Raw genomic sequence first — 20,716 nt, forward strand, 5'->3', positions numbered from 1 at the left:
TAAATTGCCTAAATTCCCTCAAAAAAAAAAAAAAAAAATCAATCACACAACCCTAAGTAGTTTGCTACTGAAAAAGCCAGTGCTAAGAGTGGCCACGGGTATCACACACCCTGCCAGAGCATGAAGGTGCGCAAAAACTCAAACCTAAGCACAGGTTTGGCCAAGAAGAAGCTGCTCACGTGTTTCCTTCAGGTGTTCTGGGGCTTTGAAGTAAACACGTTTCAAGCCTCATGAAGTCAGTGGGCTTGGGCTGTAATGCTGTACTGCGGCTAATTTAGCCAAACTTAAAGATCCTAACTGCAAACAGCCTAACTTAAAAGATCCACTCCTGCAGGGCGGTTCCCCCCCCCCCCCCGGAGCAAAAACGGATGGGCCGTTGCTTTTTAACACTGTAACTCCATGGGATAAAATAAGGTTTAGTTTAGTCCCACTTTTGTGCCCTTTGCTCAACTACTTTTGAAAAACCACCATTTTGTTCTGTTTCACGATTCTACTGGATTTACCTGGAAAAAAAAAAACAAAAAAACGGAAAGCCAGTGAACAGTTTTGTTTTTACGGAGAGCCCCGCTCCGAGTGACCAGACGTTCCTCACCTCTCTTCGCCTTTCCACCCCCCGGACCGCCTAACCGCCGCGCGGGCGGGGGCGGGGCGGACTACACCTCCCAGGCGCCCCCGCGCCGCAGCCGGAAGCGGGCGGGCGGTGGCGGGGCGCGGGGACTTGTGGGAGCGGCGGCGGCGGCGGTGGTCTCCATCATGGCGGCTTCCATCTCGGGCTACACGTTCAGTTCCGTCTGCTACTACAGCGCCAACAGCAGTGCCGACCACGTAGGTGCCGGGGCCGGGGCGGCCGCTCTGCCCGGCACAGCGCCCCGCCGCCCCCCGCCGCGGACTGCGCGGCCGCGGCCCCGACCCCGACCCCGGCGGAGCGGTTGGGCCGCGGCCCGGCCCGGCGCCGCCGCCCCGCCGGGCCCCGAGGGGCCGCTGGGTGCCGGGAGGCGGCGGCGCGGCGGGAGGGAGGCCGCGGAGGTGCGGCGGCGGCCGGGCTCCCCTCAGCGGGTCGCCGGGTGTCGTTCCGGCCCGGCCGCCGCGCCTTTCTGGCGGCTCTGCCGAGAGACGTTCAGCCCGAGCTTCCCTCCCGTTCCCGTTTCGGTGAACAGCGTGCTGCTGCTTCAGCACTTGCGCTGACGGTGCCCGCTTCTCGCTCGTTCTGCTGCTTCATTTTGGGCGGGGGTGGAGGAGGAAGGATGACTTTTAAGTTACCTTTTGAGTTTTATGTGCCCTGGGATTCTTCAGGGATCAGCCCTATCCCCATACGTAAGCTCACATACGCCCCTTCGTGTAAACTCCGCTTCTATCAGCTCGGAAGGGACAGAGCAGCAGAGGCGGCGGCGCACGCTGATCAGGGCTCCTCCTTGGCCCCCGCACCTGTGTGACACGGCCTGCGTGGCTGGGGCAGGGGGCAGAGTGCTCCTTTACGTAATCTGTATTTTCCCTCCATAAATTGCCCGCCTCTTAGCTAGGGAAGCTTTCTGTAAAAGAGGTATTTTCGGATATTAAAAGCTCACTTCTGCAGGACTTATTATTGCTATAGTGTTGTTTGTAAATCAAGAACTGTATAGGGTGTTTGTAAATCAGAAAATCCTGGTAAATCTAAGAACAGTTTAAGCTTAGTGTGGCTCAGATGTGTATTTTAAACCAAAATTTTGTTTTAATTCTTGAATGGTAAGAAGGTTACAATATATGACTGTATATAGTGATTTTTTTTTGTATTTTTAGTCTTTTTTTTTTCTCCCCCTTGAAATTGTAGGAAGGATTTCTGCTAGGAGAGGTAAGACAAGAAGAGACGTTTAGCATTAGTGATTCACAGATCAGCAACACTGAATTTCTACAAGTAATTGGTAAGTAATAGAATTTTGAGAAATTCCCAAAGAAGCACTGTTCAATTTTTTTTTCAAGATAACAATTCAGTAAGATTTATTAATTCAGTTGTGAGACAAGCATAAGATTTTCCAGTCTTTCAAAATTGCTGTTAAACCATTTGCTACAGTATTTGTATGTTCATTGTTGAGGTATGAGGAAAGTCTTTTGTTAGGTATGTGGTCTTATATATATATCCTTTTGTGAAGAAGATATCATTCATTGCAGACGTTTATCTGAATTTTGTAATGGAGAAATGATTTATTTGTTTTTTGGCCCTGCGGTGAGTTTCATGCTTGTTGCCTAAATACAGGAATGTGCTCAAAATAAAATAAATATGTATTACATGATTTAATAATAATGAAAGGGGGCAATTTTCCAGCAGAGAGTTTGCATGTGCAGCTAGCGGGCGATAACGTTGAAAACTGTTGCAACAGGATTTGCCAAGGAAAGTCAGTCAAAACATTTACTTTATTGATAAGAAGCACAAATACTGTAAAGCTGATTTGCTGTTGTTGTGGAAAAAGTGAAGTGATCCTAATGGATCTTAAGATTTGGCATCTCTTGCTGTTGAACTGTTGTTGGTAGAAATAAATATTGTGATAGGTCAATAAAAAGCTGTTGTGGGTAGTTGACTGATTTATAGAAATTAGGAAGCCGCTGAAAGAAATGATAATGCCTAAATGCCCTTTTCATATATGTGTATGTAACTTAAAAGTCATCTAAACTTTATTTAAAAGTTCTAATGCATATGTACCTGATTTTCTGTCTTGAAAACTGCTGATTTGTAGATCAGGTTCCAGACAGCATAGCAGGGTCTGTATAAAGTTTAGCTAATACGCAAATATCTTGCAATTGACTCTCATATATTAGGTTCTAATACAGAACTAATAGTCTCTGCAATTGCGTACTCTGTTATGTCTGAAGATACTTGCCACATTAAAGTAGCGGCAGGTTTGTAAATAAGTATCCTGAAGGTTAAGTAGATTCCTGTTCTGGTTATTTCTAAGCCAAAATAAGTGATCAAACTGTACTAATCCTAGAGCTGAATTAAGGGGCGGGGAAGGGAAGCCTATCCCTTTATTTTTGTATTTTTTGTATATGTAATTACTACCAAAGTACCATTTAGAGGAAAACAGCAGATATCTGTATCTGTTCAGACAAAACTAGGCATGACTATTCAACAGTAATTGATTGTAGTTATTGATGACAATACAGTAATATCACATATTAGCTGCAGCTTCAATGTTGCTTCATAAACCAAGTGTTTGTGGCATTAAAAATTATTCCTTTTTTAAACATTCCTTTTTTGTATTCTCAGTTGTAGGGTTGTCGTTGTTGTGTGTGAAAGGGGAAAATTAGTCCTAGAGATTTTTTGGATATTTTTCTGTTTGGTGAATACCCACTGAAGTAGAAATTCAGATATGTTAAGAGTTGAAGCGGAAGCTCAAGAGTTGAACCAAAACTGACAATTTTGTAGCACTGCTAATGCAGATGAGTTTCAACATTCTTACGTGTCTGCTGTCTCAAACCTTAGTGGTGGTGTGTGTATGTTTAAAAATACATATATATGTAGAAGTTGTCAACATTTAAAAAAATTCAAGTTAGAATTACGGCTGCCTCATGCATTCTGAGCAGTAGGCTTGTTGCTTCTTGTTTTTCGAAAGACAAGGTCTGTGTAACTATGTAATAACCTAAGAATCAAGTATGCATTCTCAGTAGTTGTAGTCAATATGTTTGCTGGAGGGAATTGCTATAAGCTGGAATAATTTAATTTGCTGGTTTTGTTTAGCAAATCACTTCCACAGATTCATGTATACCAGAATGAAAGTGTGGAGTTGATTCTAACTTTTTTTTTTTGGAATTACTTTAAAATGCCACCTTCACAGCGGTATCGAGAGTTTCCCTTGCCAGTGAAAATTTACAATTTCTTCAGCAGTACACGTGCCGTTGATGCTCAGACATTTGTTCTGACAGTGGCAGAATATGCTGAGGTGCAAGTGTGTAGAGTCTGTTGTTCTTGGGATCTGAGATTTGATTCTGACTTTGCTGAGATTGCAATCGTGAGCAGCCTGTGACTTTCAGGGCAGCAGAGGGTGAGTCACTCTTCAGGAAGGAAGATACTAAACAAAGTTGTTGCTAAACGCTCCAGCAGCATACTAATGTAGGACCTTGAAATATTGTTTCTGCATAAATACTGCTTACTTAGTCTGAGCAAATACAGTTTAAGACAAAAATTATGGGATTAAGGTAGAATAACATGAATAAATGATAAACTGTAATTGATAAGACAGCTGAGTAGCAGAAATACAGAAGTACTAAAAGCCACAGAAAAGTAAGTCATGTTTGGTTTGAGAGATATGATGTCGATTGGGTATTTGCTCTTTTCTCTCTCCCAGACTACTGGCATCTTACAACTTCTGCTGCCTAAATAAGCATCTCAGCATTTATTACCACATCTTAAATGAAAAAATAGTGCAGTGAATTTCTGGTAACTTATAATTCTATTATCTAAAGTGAGAATGCAGTTAATCATTTTGGAGTGGTGTTTAATCCTTTTTTCTTACTAGAATGTATTTGCCTTCGCCTAGTTAAATACCCTAATGTACAAAATTACAACGATTCCCTCCTATGTGTTTTTTTCATTGCTGCTGTAGTCAGCAATATATATAAATGTAAGTAAACTGTTGTGAAAGAATGTAGCAAAAGCAAAAAATAAGAAAACTTGTAAATACCTGTGTGAGAAGTTTACAACCACAGAAGAATATAAAAAGTGTGTAATTGAAGCTTACTTATTGTTAAAATATTTTCCTTCATGAAAACAAAGATCAGAAAGAGAAGCCAGTTTTCCAAATATGGTGCTGTGTCATCAAGTGTTGCAGAGACACGAAGGGCAGTGTGTGGTCTGACACAAATGCTTGATTGCTCACTAGCTGTGACATGGAAAGGTTATACAATATATGCCAGTATGATTTCCCTTTATCTTGAGCAGTTGGACATGTGTCTTTTTTTGTTGTTGCAGAAATCCATAACCATGAGCCTTGTTCAAAACTCTTTAGGTAAGCATTTTCTGTTGTCTTCCTGTGCTGGCTGCGTGGTTGGGTTAATAAAGAATATAAAAATAGATAGCTCAGTGAAATACATTAACCTTTTAGATGTACCTAGCAATGTTTGCGTTATTTTCTCATCTGATATTATTACAGAAATGTGTTAATGACACCAGCCATGTCAATGAAAGTATCAGTTGACAGTTTTAGTAACACCCCTCTTAATATAAAATCTTAGTTTAGAAAGGGTACCTACGTAGCTAGTAGAGCCCTATTTCTCTGCCTCTTTGAATTTCTACCTCAGGTACTGGAGGTGGATAGCAGTCAGATCAAATCGTGTCACTCTGGTGGTAAGGACAAATGTCAAAGCCAATTTAAACTGTAGTTTTAGGTTAGCTCTGCTTAGGCCAGGTAGCCCTAAAGTGACCTCAGGGTAGGTCTCAGTATACTTTGTCTGCCCTTACCTTAAAAATTTGCTGGGTCACACAGGCTGTTTTATAGATAGTTTTACTGACTTGTACCAGCTCATTATTCTCAAGCTTTCAGCATACCAGTTCATTTTTTGCTTTCTGATTTTTGCATATTCCAGAATTAAAATTAAATGCAGGTCTATATATTCTATTTAGCAGCCTCAATCTATTACATGCATCTTTCCTACGTAGTCTTCATTTGTTATACGGTGATGGCTTCTAAATTGCTGTCTAGAAATTCTTTTCAGAAGGAATTCCCAATTAATCTTTTCTTGTCTTTATTTAGAGATTTCCAGACAATTAAGAAGACACAGTACCTTAGATATTATGATTGACATTAGTTACATTAGAGAGAAAAGCTATGATCTATCATTTGTTAGCTGATAATTACAGAGAGGGTACTCTTATCCCAATGATTTGTATGCTAGACTTTCTACACATGATATCTCAGTGTCTGACAGTCTTTTCCTGATTCCTAGCGATGCTTTGTGCAGTGCATATCAAAACTGATCATGTTTACTGTCTCTTCCCTGTCAAGAAACTGCTTGTTAGTAACTGAGCTGTTGGAGGAAGGGGCGGAAGTCTGTATCTCCCAGCATGCTTTCTTCACAAGAATACTGATGAATTCATTTGCGTTTGAGCATTTGGGCCATCCACAGAGTTCATATAATCTGTATCAGTATCAGAGCATGATGTCAGTACCAGCTACAGCTAAAGGAACAGAGAAACTGTTTGGGGCATTTCACTCTACCTTTTTGACTTAAATGTAACCAGTATGAGGAAGCCTATGGCTCATCCACTTTGTATTCTTGTAAGCTGGCATTGCTGATATTGAATAGAATAGGTTTGGTTTGGCTCTGAACAAGAAATAAGTATTTTAAAAGGCCAGATTTCTGAATCTGTGCAGTTTTCAAATGGAGGTGTTGTGTTAATTACTAGTCGCTCATCCCATATGAGAATTATTCTTGTAAATCATAGAAACAGACAGAATTGGTTATACATTACTTGCGAGAATGCATAAATACTGTACAAATGTGAACTGAAAAGATTATGCAAATGTTATTTAGTATCTCAAATTTGTAATTAATTGTGGTCTTAAGATGCAAGTTATTTTGAATATTAAAAAAAACTTTATTTCCACCCTTATTTACCAGCCAAGTACTGAGTTCAGGATTTTCTGTTGTTTTTTCCTCCCCACAAGAGTTGAGATCATAGACTTCTAAAACAGAGTGTTTTCCTGCACTGCTTTAGGTGTTAGTGATATCAGCTCTTGAAAGAGACTGAGGACTTGGCAGGTAAGTCAAGGAGGAATCTATTTTCAAATGTTTTTCCTTTTATTATGAAGTGTGATCCATTTGAATTTATAAACCTATCTGTGTAGACAGATTTATAAATTCCCAAATTGGTGATGTCCTCTAAATAACTACTTGTTAGGGACTGGGCCTCAGTCCTGTAAACAGAACCATGTGGAAAGACCCTGATATTTCTTTGGACTTTTGCTAACCTCAGTAGAACTGTTTTGGCTACAAGGGTCCTCTCATATGAGTCTAATTGCAGGACTGGAACTCAAAAAATTGATACGTAGTTGCATGTAAAATGGCCCTGCTTTCCTTTCCTCTTTGGCAGGCAGGCCTCCTATTATCAAAGCAGGAGTTTACCAAATGCTTATCAAAAGAAAATTACACAGTCCATTTATGTACCTCTGGTTGTAGGGTCTGGCGGTGAAATACTCTGATCAAACTAATGTGTGCAAGAAAGCATTTTAAAACTAATAATTACAGGCATATTACATCTCATTTCTGGTGGTGTAAACGTGGTTAGGCTATTCACACCAGCTAGTCTTATGCATCTAATCTCAGTGTTCTGCTTCTTCCTCTGTGAGCAGCTGCCTCTCTCTGTTAACTGTGTAGTCAACCCAGGCTTCAGAGCACTTTGTGCTCTGAACGGCACCCAAGTTGGATGTCTTAAGTAGGTGGTGTGAATCCTGACCTGTATTGGTAAAGGTGAAACCTGGGAGGTTTCTCTCTAACTTAGAGTGCCATCTATATGAAGAACACCGTAAAAGTATAAAGTATTTACTCTATAAATAACGCATATGCAAACTGTATACCTACATTTCTCTTTTCCTTTTTGGTTCAAGCTTTTATGACTATGCAGGCAAGGTTAATGAGGAGAGTTTGGACAGGATTCTTAAAGATCGAAGAAAAGTAAGTTTTCTATCTTTTCCTCCTCTTCTAGTCATAAGAGTCTGTAATTAGAAAGAGTGACATTGACAAACATAAAAATAAGGAGTTAACTAGAAGAAATATTTTCTTTTCAAATCTGATGGACTGTTTTCACCTGAGACTTATCCCATGCAGAAGTTGGTGGACTTGTAGTAAAATTTTTACTTATGTAAAATTGGGGATAACATCTAAATTCCCTGAAGAAATGCAAGGGATTTAATTTCAGGTCTCCAGACCCATTGTCACTGTCCAGTTGCAGAGCTAAACTTGTAGAATCACCCTTGTGCACTCTGCTGCTGAAACCAACAGAAAATGTAGCTAATCTGAAAATCTGTTCCAAGGAGTTAATTTTAAAAGGCTAAAATTGTCGTGACATAGCCTTGGAATTACAGGTTTTGCACCAGTAGTTCTAAACTGAGAAGCTGTTGTATCAGAAGGTAGTTATATGTTCGGATGTTATCATAGCTTTATATCATGTATATTTTGTTATTAGCACAACTACTGTTAAGTGAATAAAATTTCAGCAGTTAACTTGGAGAATCAGACTTTTCACAGGGTTCATCTCCTACATAAATTTCAAACTTGTACTTCACTATCTTTATAGTTACCAAATAATTGCTTCAGAAGTTCTCACAAACTGATGCATCGAAGAGGAGAACTGAAAGTGTGGTTCCTTGTGATGAAATGAATCTACAAATCATTTTGCTCTGCCAAAAGGAGAGATGACTTACTTGCATGGTTTAATTTATGGCAGCTCTGGAACTTGTTAGACCCAGCAGAAAATCATCCGCTATTATACAAATTTGGCTCACAAGGTCTGGTTAGTGCCAGAGCTAGTGCAAGGCAGAGGTGATAAAAACAAGACCTCCTTTTTGTAGTTTGGGGGGGGGGGGGGGTTGTTTTTGTTTTTTTTCCAAGCAGCAGCAAGCCAATGTCATTCCAGCTGCTTGTAGGAACTACGGATTGCATTTCACTGGTTCCATAGCTAAGCGTCAAGGTACGCCCTACTAGGATCTTAGGGCTTCTGTCCTCTACAGCTGACTGGGATGTGCTCTCCAGGCTGCCCTGGTTTGAGCAAGAATGACTGCACTCTGAATTGATCAGCGTTATGCAAAGTGTACGATGACAGTTACTGAATTGCTAATCGAGTTTGTAATGTTTACTTTCTGATCACCTTGCCATCTACACTGAGGACTTTTGCCTGTAGGTAAGGCTTAAGTTGAGGAGGGATCTGTAGGGAAACAAGTCCTAAATTTGTCCTAAAGTCCTAAACAAGTCCTAAATTCTTGCAGTATTGATCATTGTAATATTTTCTTGTCCATTTCTTCCAATGCAAACTCTCAGAGTAATTTCTTCTGTGTATACCTACAGCACATATGTGCTCTGTGTGTATGTGTATATACATATGTATGTGCATATACACATGCATTTCTATGCTGTTGGAGTAAGTCTCCAATTCCAGATACTGAGTTCTGGTAATCCCATAATTCTACTTTGTAACGCTTCAAACAGGGCATATTAAGTTTCCTTTCAGGAGACAATGCAAAAATCATCTCTTAAAACTGTCTTTTTAAAAAAATATATATATATATTTCAAATCACCAAGGGGTTTTCAGTTGAATTTTATTTTGTTGGGACCTACCTTGCTGTGAAGTCTGTGAAGAAGATGTATTATCTGGTGAGAAAGCTGGAGAAATGAGAACTTGCAAGTGTTATGTGACTAAAGAACTACAGTCTTAATGATATCGTCATAATGTCAAATAAGATAAATACTATTGTCTGTGAATGAAGCCAGTCTTAGATTCTCTTCTGTTAGCAAAATAAGCACGTTCTATGCATTCAGACCATGTAATTTTAGAGACTTCACTATAAAAAGTTAAAAACATTACTGCTTATAGTTTTTTATTTAATGCAGGAATCGTGTGTTCAATATGTAAAATCTGCTGTATTCCTCTGTATATTACATATCTTTATGCATTACTACGTGGTCGTACCTGTTCTTGGAATCTTTCTAAGCCATGTTTTGTTAATGATGTGTCCCTTTTCATTATTCTCTTAAATGTTAGTTTTCATGAAATAAGAATTAAATACATGTTGTATTTGAGATAATCGTTGAATTAGAATGGGTCTTATCTGATGTGCATACAAATCTTTCACAATTAAATGAGATAATTTTATCACTGTACCCAGCAGATTAGTCCCATAGCTCGTGAACAAACATGAATTTGCAAATGTGTTTGGTGATGCATAGCACTGGAAATGAGAAAGTAATACAAGTGAGTAGTTGGCTGGAATACATAGGCTAAAAGCAAAATAAACCTGCTGTGTTTGAAGACAGAGCAAGCTTAATTGGAAGATGCTCCAAGTTTTGTTGCTAAGGTTAAACAATTGAAACGTAACCTGTATTGAATATAGGATCCTAAATGCCACTGAGGATATGTAGCTATTTGTACCGGAGTGAAGTTGAGCAATTAAATGGCATGTTGTAAAGGGATATGTTACTTGTTTGGGTTTTTTTAATAGAGGCAAATCTCTAGTAATTTAGTCTTACCTTGTTATAACAAAATTTTATGAATTGGCTCATTCAGATTATATCGCAGTCTTAGTAACTTTATTATCAGCAGGTCAATCTGTATCTCTCAATTAATACTTTTTCTGATGTGCTTTGGTTACAGAATGTTATTGGATGGTACAGATTCAGGAGAAACACTCAGCAGCAAATGTCATACAGGGAGCACATCATTCATAAACAGCTGACACACATTCTTGGAGTGCCTGACCTTGTCTTCCTTCTCTTCAGCTTCATTTCCACTGCAAATAATTCAACACATGCTCTAGAATATGTGCTTTTTAGACCAAACCGAAGGTAAACCATCTCTGAATACGAGCCACTCTTAATTTTTTATTCTGCTTCTTATTGCTTTTCTTGATACTCTAAAACTAGCTTTAAGCTTCTATGATTGTGCATTGAGGTGGCTGTCTGTTTATCAAACAGTATCTTGGTGTACAGCTACTTGTGATGACAGTATTTTTTTCTGTGCAAGCAATTTATAAATTGAAGTTTTAGGATGAGTGAAAGTTCTTGAGAGTTTGTAAATCTTCAGACAACAAAACCAACATATTTTAAGAGAAATCAGATGTCGGTGACATGTTCTTCTTAAATTTGAGACCTGAATGTGACTTCACCCTTCTTGTATCTGTAATAGCTTGAATTAACAAATAAAAAGGTGTAAGAGGTACAGAAGTAGATCTATCTCAAGAGAGTTTTTGATTATGCATTTATTTTGAACATAACTTCTAATATTTAGTGTTTTTCATAGTAAAGCTAACCTAGAAGCTTTACATTTAGAAGAATTGTGATTACCAGGGAGATGGAACAGTATCAAGACTACTGTATAAAGAATCTCCTGAAAATGAATAAGGAACTCTTTCTAAAATTTTTTTTACAGGTATAATCAAAGGGTGTCACTTACTATTCCTAATCTTGGCAACACTAGTCAACAGGAATACAAAGTTTCTTCAGTGCCAAATACTTCTCAGAATTATGCCAAAGTTATTAAGGAACACGGGTAAGTGTGTGTTTGGGTGTCCCCCCCCCCCCGCCCTGCTTTGCAAATGAAGTGCAGTCATCAAGCTGTGTTCTTTACCTTCCAAAGAATTGTACAATTATGGATTTCAAGCAGAAAAAAGAACTAATTATGAAAAATAATTAACAGTTGGTCCCCACTGTCCTTTTTCTGCTTAGAATCAGATCTTTAAAAAGAGCAAATGGAACTCTGTGCGCTAATAAGACAAGCAGAGTTGATATGGACAGTTGGTGCTGTGGGCCTTCTGGCTAAAGGATTCATATTTGATTTCAGGAGATTCTGCGTGCAAGTCTGTTTTCATAATTCGAACTATCATTTGGAAGTGTTTGGGGGTTTTTTTTAGTCATTTTAATTAAATACTGTAAATGCAAAGCAACTCTTCTAACTGTTAGCAGTGAAATTATATAAGCTTAAGGTCTCCTGCCTGAGTTTAATCTCATTCAGATAAGGCTGTTGCAGAAAGAACTTTGGAATTTGATTTGCTTTTGCCCAAGTTTTGGCTCTTGATAGCATAATATATTTTTAGCAATGTAAGATAAAATACACTTTAAAAATATAAAGATTGACTACTTAACAGCATCTCAAAGATAGCAAAGAGAACTCGGAACTTGTGTTGTCTTTTTCTAACGAATGATTTGTGTGGGTTTTTGTTTTTTTTTTGACAGTACTGATTTTTTTGACAAAGATGGAGTGATGAAGGACATCAGGGCTATATATCAGGTTTATAATGCACTTCAGGAAAAAGTACAGGTAACTAACCATATTTAATATTGGTCAGTGTGTATGTGGCACCTTTGTTTATTCTTTGATAAACCAAAGGTGTGAGGAATGAAGATTTTTTTTACAGTCTGTAAAAGATTTCTTGCAAACTACAGGGAAAAAAACTTTGAATTTTTTTCTTCAGCAGTGGAATGGAACTTTTTCTATTTTATGTGTATATTTGCAGTGTCTCCTGTAAAAGTGGTTGATACAAATATCCTTGATTCAAGTTCGAGTGGTGTAATGTTTAGTGATTTCTGGGAGACATTAGCTGTTTAAGACTATGTGTCAAAGAAGAGCCTTGCTGAAGGCTCTAGGGACCTGCACAGGTTTAAAGGCTTGCTTGTGTGAGTTTAATAAAGATTCTTGGGTCAGAGACAGCAGAGAAAGCTCCATCTGTTAGTTAAAATTTGTGATTGTTTTGTGTAGGGTATGAGTAAATCCTGCTCCAAATGTGGCAAAGGATCTGAAAGTGCCTTGTATGTCAAATCTGCTAAATGTGAGCTTGTCCTACGTAAGGAATGTGTGCTACCTCAGGCACACGTCTGGTAATTGTGATGTGGTCACAGTTTGTTTCCAGGCTTCCCCTCTACATCTGCCCTGCAGTAAGTTGCGTCTCTGCCGCAGCTCTGCTTTGCTGGTTGGCTCAGGCAGCAGAGAGCAAAGCAGCGATTGCTCCAACCATTCCCTCGGCCTGCTTGCGCAGGAGGAGGGCTGCTTCTCTGTGGAAGCTGCTGCTTCCTAACCTGCCTTGTAAGGTGGTAGCTCACACCTAGGAGGCAAAACATTTCCATGCTGGCTCCAGGAGACATGAAAATTATTTATTTTCAGAGGTCTGTGCCATTAGCTAATGGTATTTACTCTTTAATGCTGTTTTTGCCAGCAGTGCATATATACTTTCACGCTCTTGCTGTTGTTTGACTTTGTATCTGGAAAAATGGAAAACATGACATCATCAGGGAGTTGCCTTCCTACCCGTTAAACGTGTTACTTGGTTGTTACCCTATAGATGACACTGCTCCACATGGTTTACAGAGCTTAAAAAACAAGTTAGGTGATAGCTAACCTGGGGAACTTTTATCTTTAAAGTGAATGCTTCATAGAGAACGTTACAGAACTGGAAATAACCATTTTTTCTTATCAAGAAGCAGGTAGACCTATATTTGCATTATTCACTAATTACAGTGTTTTTTTACTTTACAAACTTTTTAAAATTAGATAAACACAGAATTGAATGCCTAGTTAGTGTTTTCCATTTCTGTCTGTAGTTAAGATCATTAATGGTAACCTTTTTCTTGTCTGTTAGTAACTTCATTAATCTTGTTGTGGAAGTCTTTCCTGTATTTTTGCAAAATCTCAGTATATCTTATGCTTTTCTCCTAGGCAGTATGTATAGATGTAGAAAAAAGCGAGCGTGTTGTTGAATCTTTCCAAGCTGATGTAAACAAGTTAAAAAGGCAGATCGCACAAAGAAAAAATGAAAAAGAACAAGAAATAAGTAAGTTGCATTCTAACTTTGTTGTTTCAGAAACGAATGCTGTAAATACAAAACATTTTATGGAATTGAGTTGTATTCCTGATAGCTCATAGCAAAAGGGAAAAAAAAATCACCTTGGGAAGAATATGTGATGGATTTATATTGAATGATGCCTGAACTATGAAAGTATGTGTACTGCAAATATTTATCCAATGTTAGCAAACTGAAAACATAAGAGAGATACAAAACTGTAGAAAAGAATGGGGCAAGTCAATTCTGGAAATAACACAGGAAAAGATCTGTTGAAGGAAAGGAAAAGTGGAGCAAAGCCAGGAATGGAAAAAGCAAGTCTAAAGCACTGGAGCGATTCCCTTCAAAATATTAAATAGTAATAAGGTACTGTGCTTACAGGCCAGTTACTATAAAAGTTTTTCTGAAATCTTGATTCCTTCCCCTACACCCAAATACAAGCCCAGCCTCAATTAAGTTAGAGTTCTGTTATGTTACTGGACACCAAACAACCTGGGTAAAGCAAAAAGACTGCTTAAATGGTGAATAGTGATATAGATTGTCTGAAGTATTGTCTAGAAGATTTTTTTGACCCTGCAGCTTTTAGTGAATGTGACAGTTCTTTACCGCTGGTTTAGAGGAGAACATCTAAAATATTATCCTCCTCTTGCACTTCATAGTAACTGAGCCCGATTTTATTCAACATTATTTTAATTATTTGCTGTTTGACTTAGCTGTGAACGTGATGATGAGTACTGAAATAATGCTTTTCAATTTTAAACTAAACCCCAGAGAAAGTCCATTTTGAAGTCACTTCTATCTTCAGGACTACCTGCTAGAAAATGGAAGAAGTTTTCTTTTAAACTGCAAATAGAGTTAGAGTTTTCCTGCTTATCAGTGATGATACAATACTTGAAATATGAATTTCAGCTGGTATTAGCTTTATTTTCATGAAGCTGAAATACTGTCCTTCTTGCGATGTATTGGGGAGATTGATCTTTCAGGAAGTTGAGTTGGCTAATTTCCTGATTTATTCAAGGCAATACAAATGTGAGTCTTCTCCTTCTAGTTAAAGCTTGAAATGCAAAAATTATATTTTGCTCTGTTTTGAACACATATATAAGCAATCTTTGTATTGGGACTTGATTTAATTTTCCATGGTGCAAATAAGTATTTCCCATTAAAACCCCTGTTTTTATTAGAGGAGGTTATTCATTCTACATTAACAGTATGAATTTTCATAGTATGTGTTTAGGACTGCTAGGGTAAAACAGCAATGGCTGTAATTCATCTTTTTTGCTGCTCCGCAGTTTTCTGAATCAGTCAGACCTATTGTGTGAACATACCGGGCTGGTTGCCACGCTGTCTCCCCTGCCTAAAAGCTGAATATGGCTTCAGGAGACTTTGGCTTAGCAGTAGATAGTCTGTAAAGAGCTTGAGCATTTCCAGGGAGACATTGCTGATCTAATTCAATTTGTGAGTGTAAGAGAAGACTAAAATGTGAAGGTAGATGGTAGGAACAGTAAAGAGTGAAATGGGAAGTGATATTAAAAAATAATAAGAAAATTCATAAGCAAATTGCATGCTGCAGCAATATAAAACAAACCTGCTCTCCCTGTGTGTTCCAGAATGGTTTGCTTCTGAAAAAGCTCTTAATGTTTGTTCTTCTCCAGCCATTCCTGCAATTGTACCACTGCCTTTTTCTTTCCATCATTTGGAATGATAAAAAAAATAAACACATCTTTGTCTCTTTAGCAACAAGATTTTATTTATTGGATTTTCATCTAGTTATCTAAAGCTGTGCTTGAGAGTCGAGGATCATTTGGACTGGTTAATATTCCAAACTGTAATAGGCCTCTCTGCTGCTCTGAGTAGATGTTTTTTTTCTCCAGGCAGCAAAGCACTGTTATCACATGAGCATTTTACAACAGAGTTTGATCTCTCAGCCCACTTCTTTGAGGTTCTTCCTTCCCTGAACTTGAAAGGTCAGGTAAAGACCCAGCACCAGTTGCAGACGGTTTCAAAGATGCAAGCGGCATGAGTCACTGTAGCTTCCTGCTTGGCTGCAGATGAAGCAGCCAGGGAACTGCTACTGTGTAAAGGAGGAAGAGGTAGGGAATGTGACTGGAGCTGATCCGAGTCCATATGGCGAAAGACGGCGGTGGAGGAGGAAGAGTAGTCAGTACTAGCCTCTACCATGAAATGCAAACGCTGGTCTTGCAGTTTATCCTGAGCAGATAATCATGTAAGAGGGCTGAAAGAGGCAAACATGCAGCTTGCAGCTCTGTGATACTGTTAGTCAGCAGCTAAATCCCGGAGCTGGCCTTCTGTTCTCTCACTTCCTCAGTTTTGGGAAAATTTCCTTGTTCTCAGTGAGTTAATCCTTCCGGTTTTGTTCTCTCTGCTGGAAGAATAGGGAACATTTGGTTCGGATTTCTGTAGGAGTGCTGCGTGAAAGCTTGTGTTTCTTAAAAATTTGGGGTTAACAGCCTCATTGGCTTGATTAAAGGAACTGCTCAACTTTGAATTTGCTGTTTCCAGAAGTATAGAGTTACAGTAAGTAGAGCTGATGCCCATTAGTCCATCACTCGGCCCCAAACAGCCTTAAATACAGCAGTGTCCTTTCTGACAGGTGTTTGGAGGTTAATAACAGGTTAGGAACTGACTGAAATTTTTAATCTGTTCCAGTGCTTAACAAATCTTATTGCAAGGAAGCTCTTCCTCGTGTCTAATGTACAACGCTAATTCATGCCCTCTTCTGCTTACTTCACAACAGCCTTTATGTATATTTGAAGACTTAAGATGTTTCCTCAGTCTTCTTTAATAACCTCAGTTATTTCAGTCTTTCCTCTTAGGTCATGATTTCTAGATCTCTAATCAGTCCTTTTTTTATAGATTTTTTTTTTTTTCCCAGTTGTTCCATGTTTCTCAAGCTGTGGTATCTAAAGTAGCTATAGTATTCCAGTTGTCGTCTTAACCATTACAGTATATCCTAAAATAGTGTTTACCTGTTTCTCAGCAGCTGAGTACAGTTAATTCATGTTGATGTTTATAATCAAATCAACAGTAAACCTCAGTTCCTTTTCTGCAGGACTAAACTGTTTTTCTCATTTTGTAGTTTGTGCAGTTCATTATTCTTGTACACTTCTTCCTAAATATTTTTTCCAAATCATTTAAGATCACTTGGAATTCCTGTTCTAATACTCCAGTATGCTTGCAACTATTACTAGTATAGTGTTACCTATAATTTTAAAAAGCATATGCTTATTAAATTCAGTCATTTAAGTGATTAATGCAAGTATAGTTCCAGTGCAAAGCTTTGGGAGTTTCGTCTTGATGCATCTTTCCATTGCGACTGTAATCATTCTGTAAAACAGTTTTTCAGCTTTTTTTTTTTTTTTTTTTAATCCTCACAGTGCTTTCATTACTCTCGTTTCATTATGAAATGTTGAGACACTGTGAAATCCTTAAAGACAAGATGTAGTATCTGTGGCTGTTGGTCTTGCTTCAGTTGTTGAAACCACATGGATCAGAAAAAGACCCTGTCCTTAGTGGACAAATTTATAGCAACTGTCTAACTGCACAGTTACTTAAAGTAAAAAAATAGAGTGGTATTTTTACACATTATTTATGTTTTCTCACAGGGAACAGAGTAGGTTTTGGTGATTATATCTGACTTTTCCAGATTAATACTAGCAAGGTATGTTGCTTAGTTTAAGTAGTGCAAGAGCCCTAGTTGTGGATCACCATGTTAGGGGGTATAAAAACGCAGGCTGAAAAGATGAGTCTTGCCCAGAAGGCTAGCTAGCAATCTTAAATACGAGATATCATGTGAGTACAGATGCTTGGCTAGCAGAAGGTAAGAACGATGCACCACAGTCTCAGCAGCCCAGTAGCCTGGGAAGGATCAGGCTAGATCGCAGGCACTGGGAAGGAAAGGGGATTTGTTTGCTTGTTTGTTTTGTTTGTTTTAAACAAGAATTTGAGGAAAGATGAGGTCGCTTCGCTAGTGTTTATGGATTGTCTACTATCATAAGGGGCACTGCGAGAGAAAGTACAAAGATGTGTTTTTTAAGATGTAATATGAATTGAAAATGTGAACATTAGAGGAAGTTAATATGGGCAAATCAAAAGTAAGTCGATCTTACAGTACTGAATAAGACATTATAGGTGGAGAGGAGCCTTAGCATAGCTGCTTTTGGATGTGATAAAGAAAGTGGAGCCAACAGAAAGATGCAGAGATGATGAGCTGGAAAGCAATAGACTGTAGAAACTTCCTGTGGCTGTGGTTTTGGGGGATTTAACCTGGAGGAAATGAACTCTTACAGGATTACTGTGCACATAAAATGTAGAAGACTTGCACTAGATGGTTTATTCACCTTGTGACACGTTTTGCAAGTTTTTATAATGGGATCATTAAGAGAATCAAGTTGTACTGACACTGAGGTTCATGGATATGCTGATAAACTTAGCAAGCTTTGTCAACCTCAAGGAGAAGGATGTAACAATAAACAAGATTTGACATGACAGTTAGGGATAGTGTGCCATATTGTCATCGATATGACAATCAGAACTGCCAGAGATAGAGTAGTGAAGACTGCGAGGGCAAAGATCCCGTGCGGGAGTTTGAAAGCCATACCAAGGATGCACGCTAAATGGCAGCAAGCAGAGAGAACAGTTACAGGGTGTGTGGTACCTTCTAGCGAGATTATGTGAAGTATATTGTAAAGTAAACAAAGTACACTGATTTTCTGTGTTTTTCTAGGACTGCAGCAAGCAATTTTAAACAGGCAAATGCCAACAGATAACCTGGAACCTATGTTTGTTCCACGAATGTCCTACACTGGATTTGCTGTGGAAGGCTGCACGCTTGAAGATTCGGATGTCTCTGATCCTCCTCCTCCTTATTCTGATTTCAGTGCAACCAATCAAGAAAGTACTGTTGGTCATGGTCTCCTAGAAAGCAATGTTTTCATGCCTCGACCTCAAGCAGTAGGTTCTTCCAGTTACGTTTCAACAAATGCAGGATTGAAATATTCTGGTAATGGAGCATCCATGCCATCTTCCCAAAGAGCAGTTGGTGACAATGTTGATGAATCAGAAGACAGTGATTATGAAAATTTGCTTGAACCTACAGAATCATCTGACAGTGAATACTCACAGACAAGAGATTCACGACCTTCGACACATCCTGATGGCGATTCCAGGAACACTCAAACCTCTCAGATTTGATAGAAAGAAAAAAAAAAAAAAAGAACTTTTTTCATAGTTGCTACAGAAAGATTTTGGGGATTTAACCTGGAGGAAATGAACTACACAGGATTACTGTGCACACAAAACGTAGAAGACTTGCACTAGATGGTTTATTCACCTTGTGATACATTTTGCAAGTTTTATAATGGAATCATTAGGATAATCAAGTTGTACTAATACTGATGAGGTTCATGGATGTACTGGTAAATTTAGGCAAAATGAAATTTATAGAGATCTTGTAGCTTTTGTTGCCGTATCTTCTTTAAGACAATAAATTGGGATGTAGTGACTAAGCACAGTTAGCATACAAATAATGTTCTCAAATCAAAACTTACCTCTTGCACTATCATGCCTTGAATTTTAATTTTTGAAAGGGAAAATATAGCAGCCGCCTTCAAAACAGCTTTCTATGGTAAGCCAAACTGGCCTTTGCAAGAAAAGGAAATTTTGATAGTTCCGAGAAGCCGGACTGGAACAAATGTGGTCTGCCTTCTTCTATCAGCATGCTCTTTTAACAGAGAAGGGGTTGGTTTCAACTTTTTTACTAGCAGAATGTGTGTATCACTTAAATGATGGTTGCCTTTTTCTGTAAAGGGTGTGGGGGGTGGGATGACTGGTAAATCATCCAAATGAATGTCACAAGTATAATTATTTTGGTTTTGCTGGGTTTACAATGACTTTATGCCACACTAGCCTCATTTACTGTCTTTTTTTAATATAAATATGAAGTGCACATATAGGAGTAAATGACTGACAAAAGTAGTAAATTCCATCATGATTGGATTTTGAAATCTGCAAATTACCAACATCAGAGACTTGCTTCTCGCATTTTATTTGCATCTGAATATTGGATTTACACTTCTATATGAGTTATTTTATGTAATAAATAGGGGATAGGGTAGGAGAAGATTGCTCAGAGTCCCCTGGGTTTATTACCTCTTTTCCTCTGGGTGAAATGTGTAAATGATTATTTCACTTTGAATTACAGCTCTCGTCAGAAAATTGCCATTTTGGATAAATGAAGTGTGGTATACTTAGAGAATTTCATGTTTGGATGCACTTACTTTTATTTAATTACTGCTTGCATACTAACGTTGCCCAAAATATGTGAAATTGTGCCACTAAAAAGGTTGTATTATTGGACTTTATCCCTGATCTGTAAATGAGAAAATACGCAGCTTAGGATAACCTCATCTTAAGCATTTGTCGCTTTGAGGTGTGAATAACCATTTCTCTGGTTTATACCTGGAAGAACAAAGCAGTTGCTTAAAAGTTTAAATATATCAGATTTACAACAGACTAAAATTTCAGTATGTATTGTATACGTAGGCAAAAATCTGTTCATTAGCCTCTCTTTACCTGTACTAAATTAAACAAAATGGCTTTGGAAAAATGAGATGTTAAAAATGCCACTCTTCTGTCAAGTGTTTCAACCTTTAAACATCTAGTGGTCTGTTTTTAACTATTACATTATTCTCGTTGGCCTTAACCTGATGCATTTTGTCTTCGAGTGTTGCAATCCATTTAACAGAAAATGTGTTCTGGTTTTATCGCTGGCTCTCTGCAAGCACCTGTAGTTCAGGTGTTATAAACAAGCGTGTATGTCAAAATCGGAATCGACAAGACGGCAACTACACTTTTATTTCGCACAGAAACCTGCAAAATGTACATCTCTGACAAAGCAGTTAAATGTGACAATAAAATCTTATTTAATCCTGTAATTTATATTTTAGTATTTGTCAGGTTCCATGTCAACAAAGTAATACGCCAGAATATGGAAATGCAGCTCAAAATTGATAATTTGTGAAAGCTAGTTTGTTTAGAGCTAAGAAGTGGATTAGACTGAAGAGCGATGATGTAGCACTAAACGTGCATATCGCATACAAGTCATGGTCATGCATTCTTATATTTACATTGGTACAATGATTTTTGAGTTCTGGGATCTTAATAACAAAAAATGTCTAAGTTCTGC

General features: G+C 38.3%; 1 protein-coding gene across 1 annotated transcript; it reads left to right on the plus strand.

Annotated features, from left to right (window-relative positions):
• The first annotated feature begins 717 nt into the window (after window positions 1–717).
• Window positions 718–20,469, plus strand: ABRAXAS2 (abraxas 2, BRISC complex subunit). The gene is made up of 9 exons (XM_067300358.1): window positions 718–825; window positions 1,808–1,898; window positions 4,940–4,976; window positions 7,575–7,641; window positions 10,335–10,525; window positions 11,109–11,228; window positions 11,912–11,996; window positions 13,389–13,503; window positions 18,257–20,469. Exons 1-9 carry the CDS (start codon window positions 754–756, stop codon window positions 18,721–18,723), a joined length of 1,245 nt encoding a protein of 414 aa, XP_067156459.1. The 5' UTR covers window positions 718–753; the 3' UTR covers window positions 18,724–20,469.
• Window positions 20,470–20,716: the final 247 nt, after the last annotated feature.

This window comes from Apteryx mantelli, chromosome 7, assembly GCF_036417845.1.
Source record: "Apteryx mantelli isolate bAptMan1 chromosome 7, bAptMan1.hap1, whole genome shotgun sequence".
Taxonomy (NCBI): Eukaryota; Metazoa; Chordata; class Aves; order Apterygiformes; family Apterygidae; genus Apteryx; species Apteryx mantelli.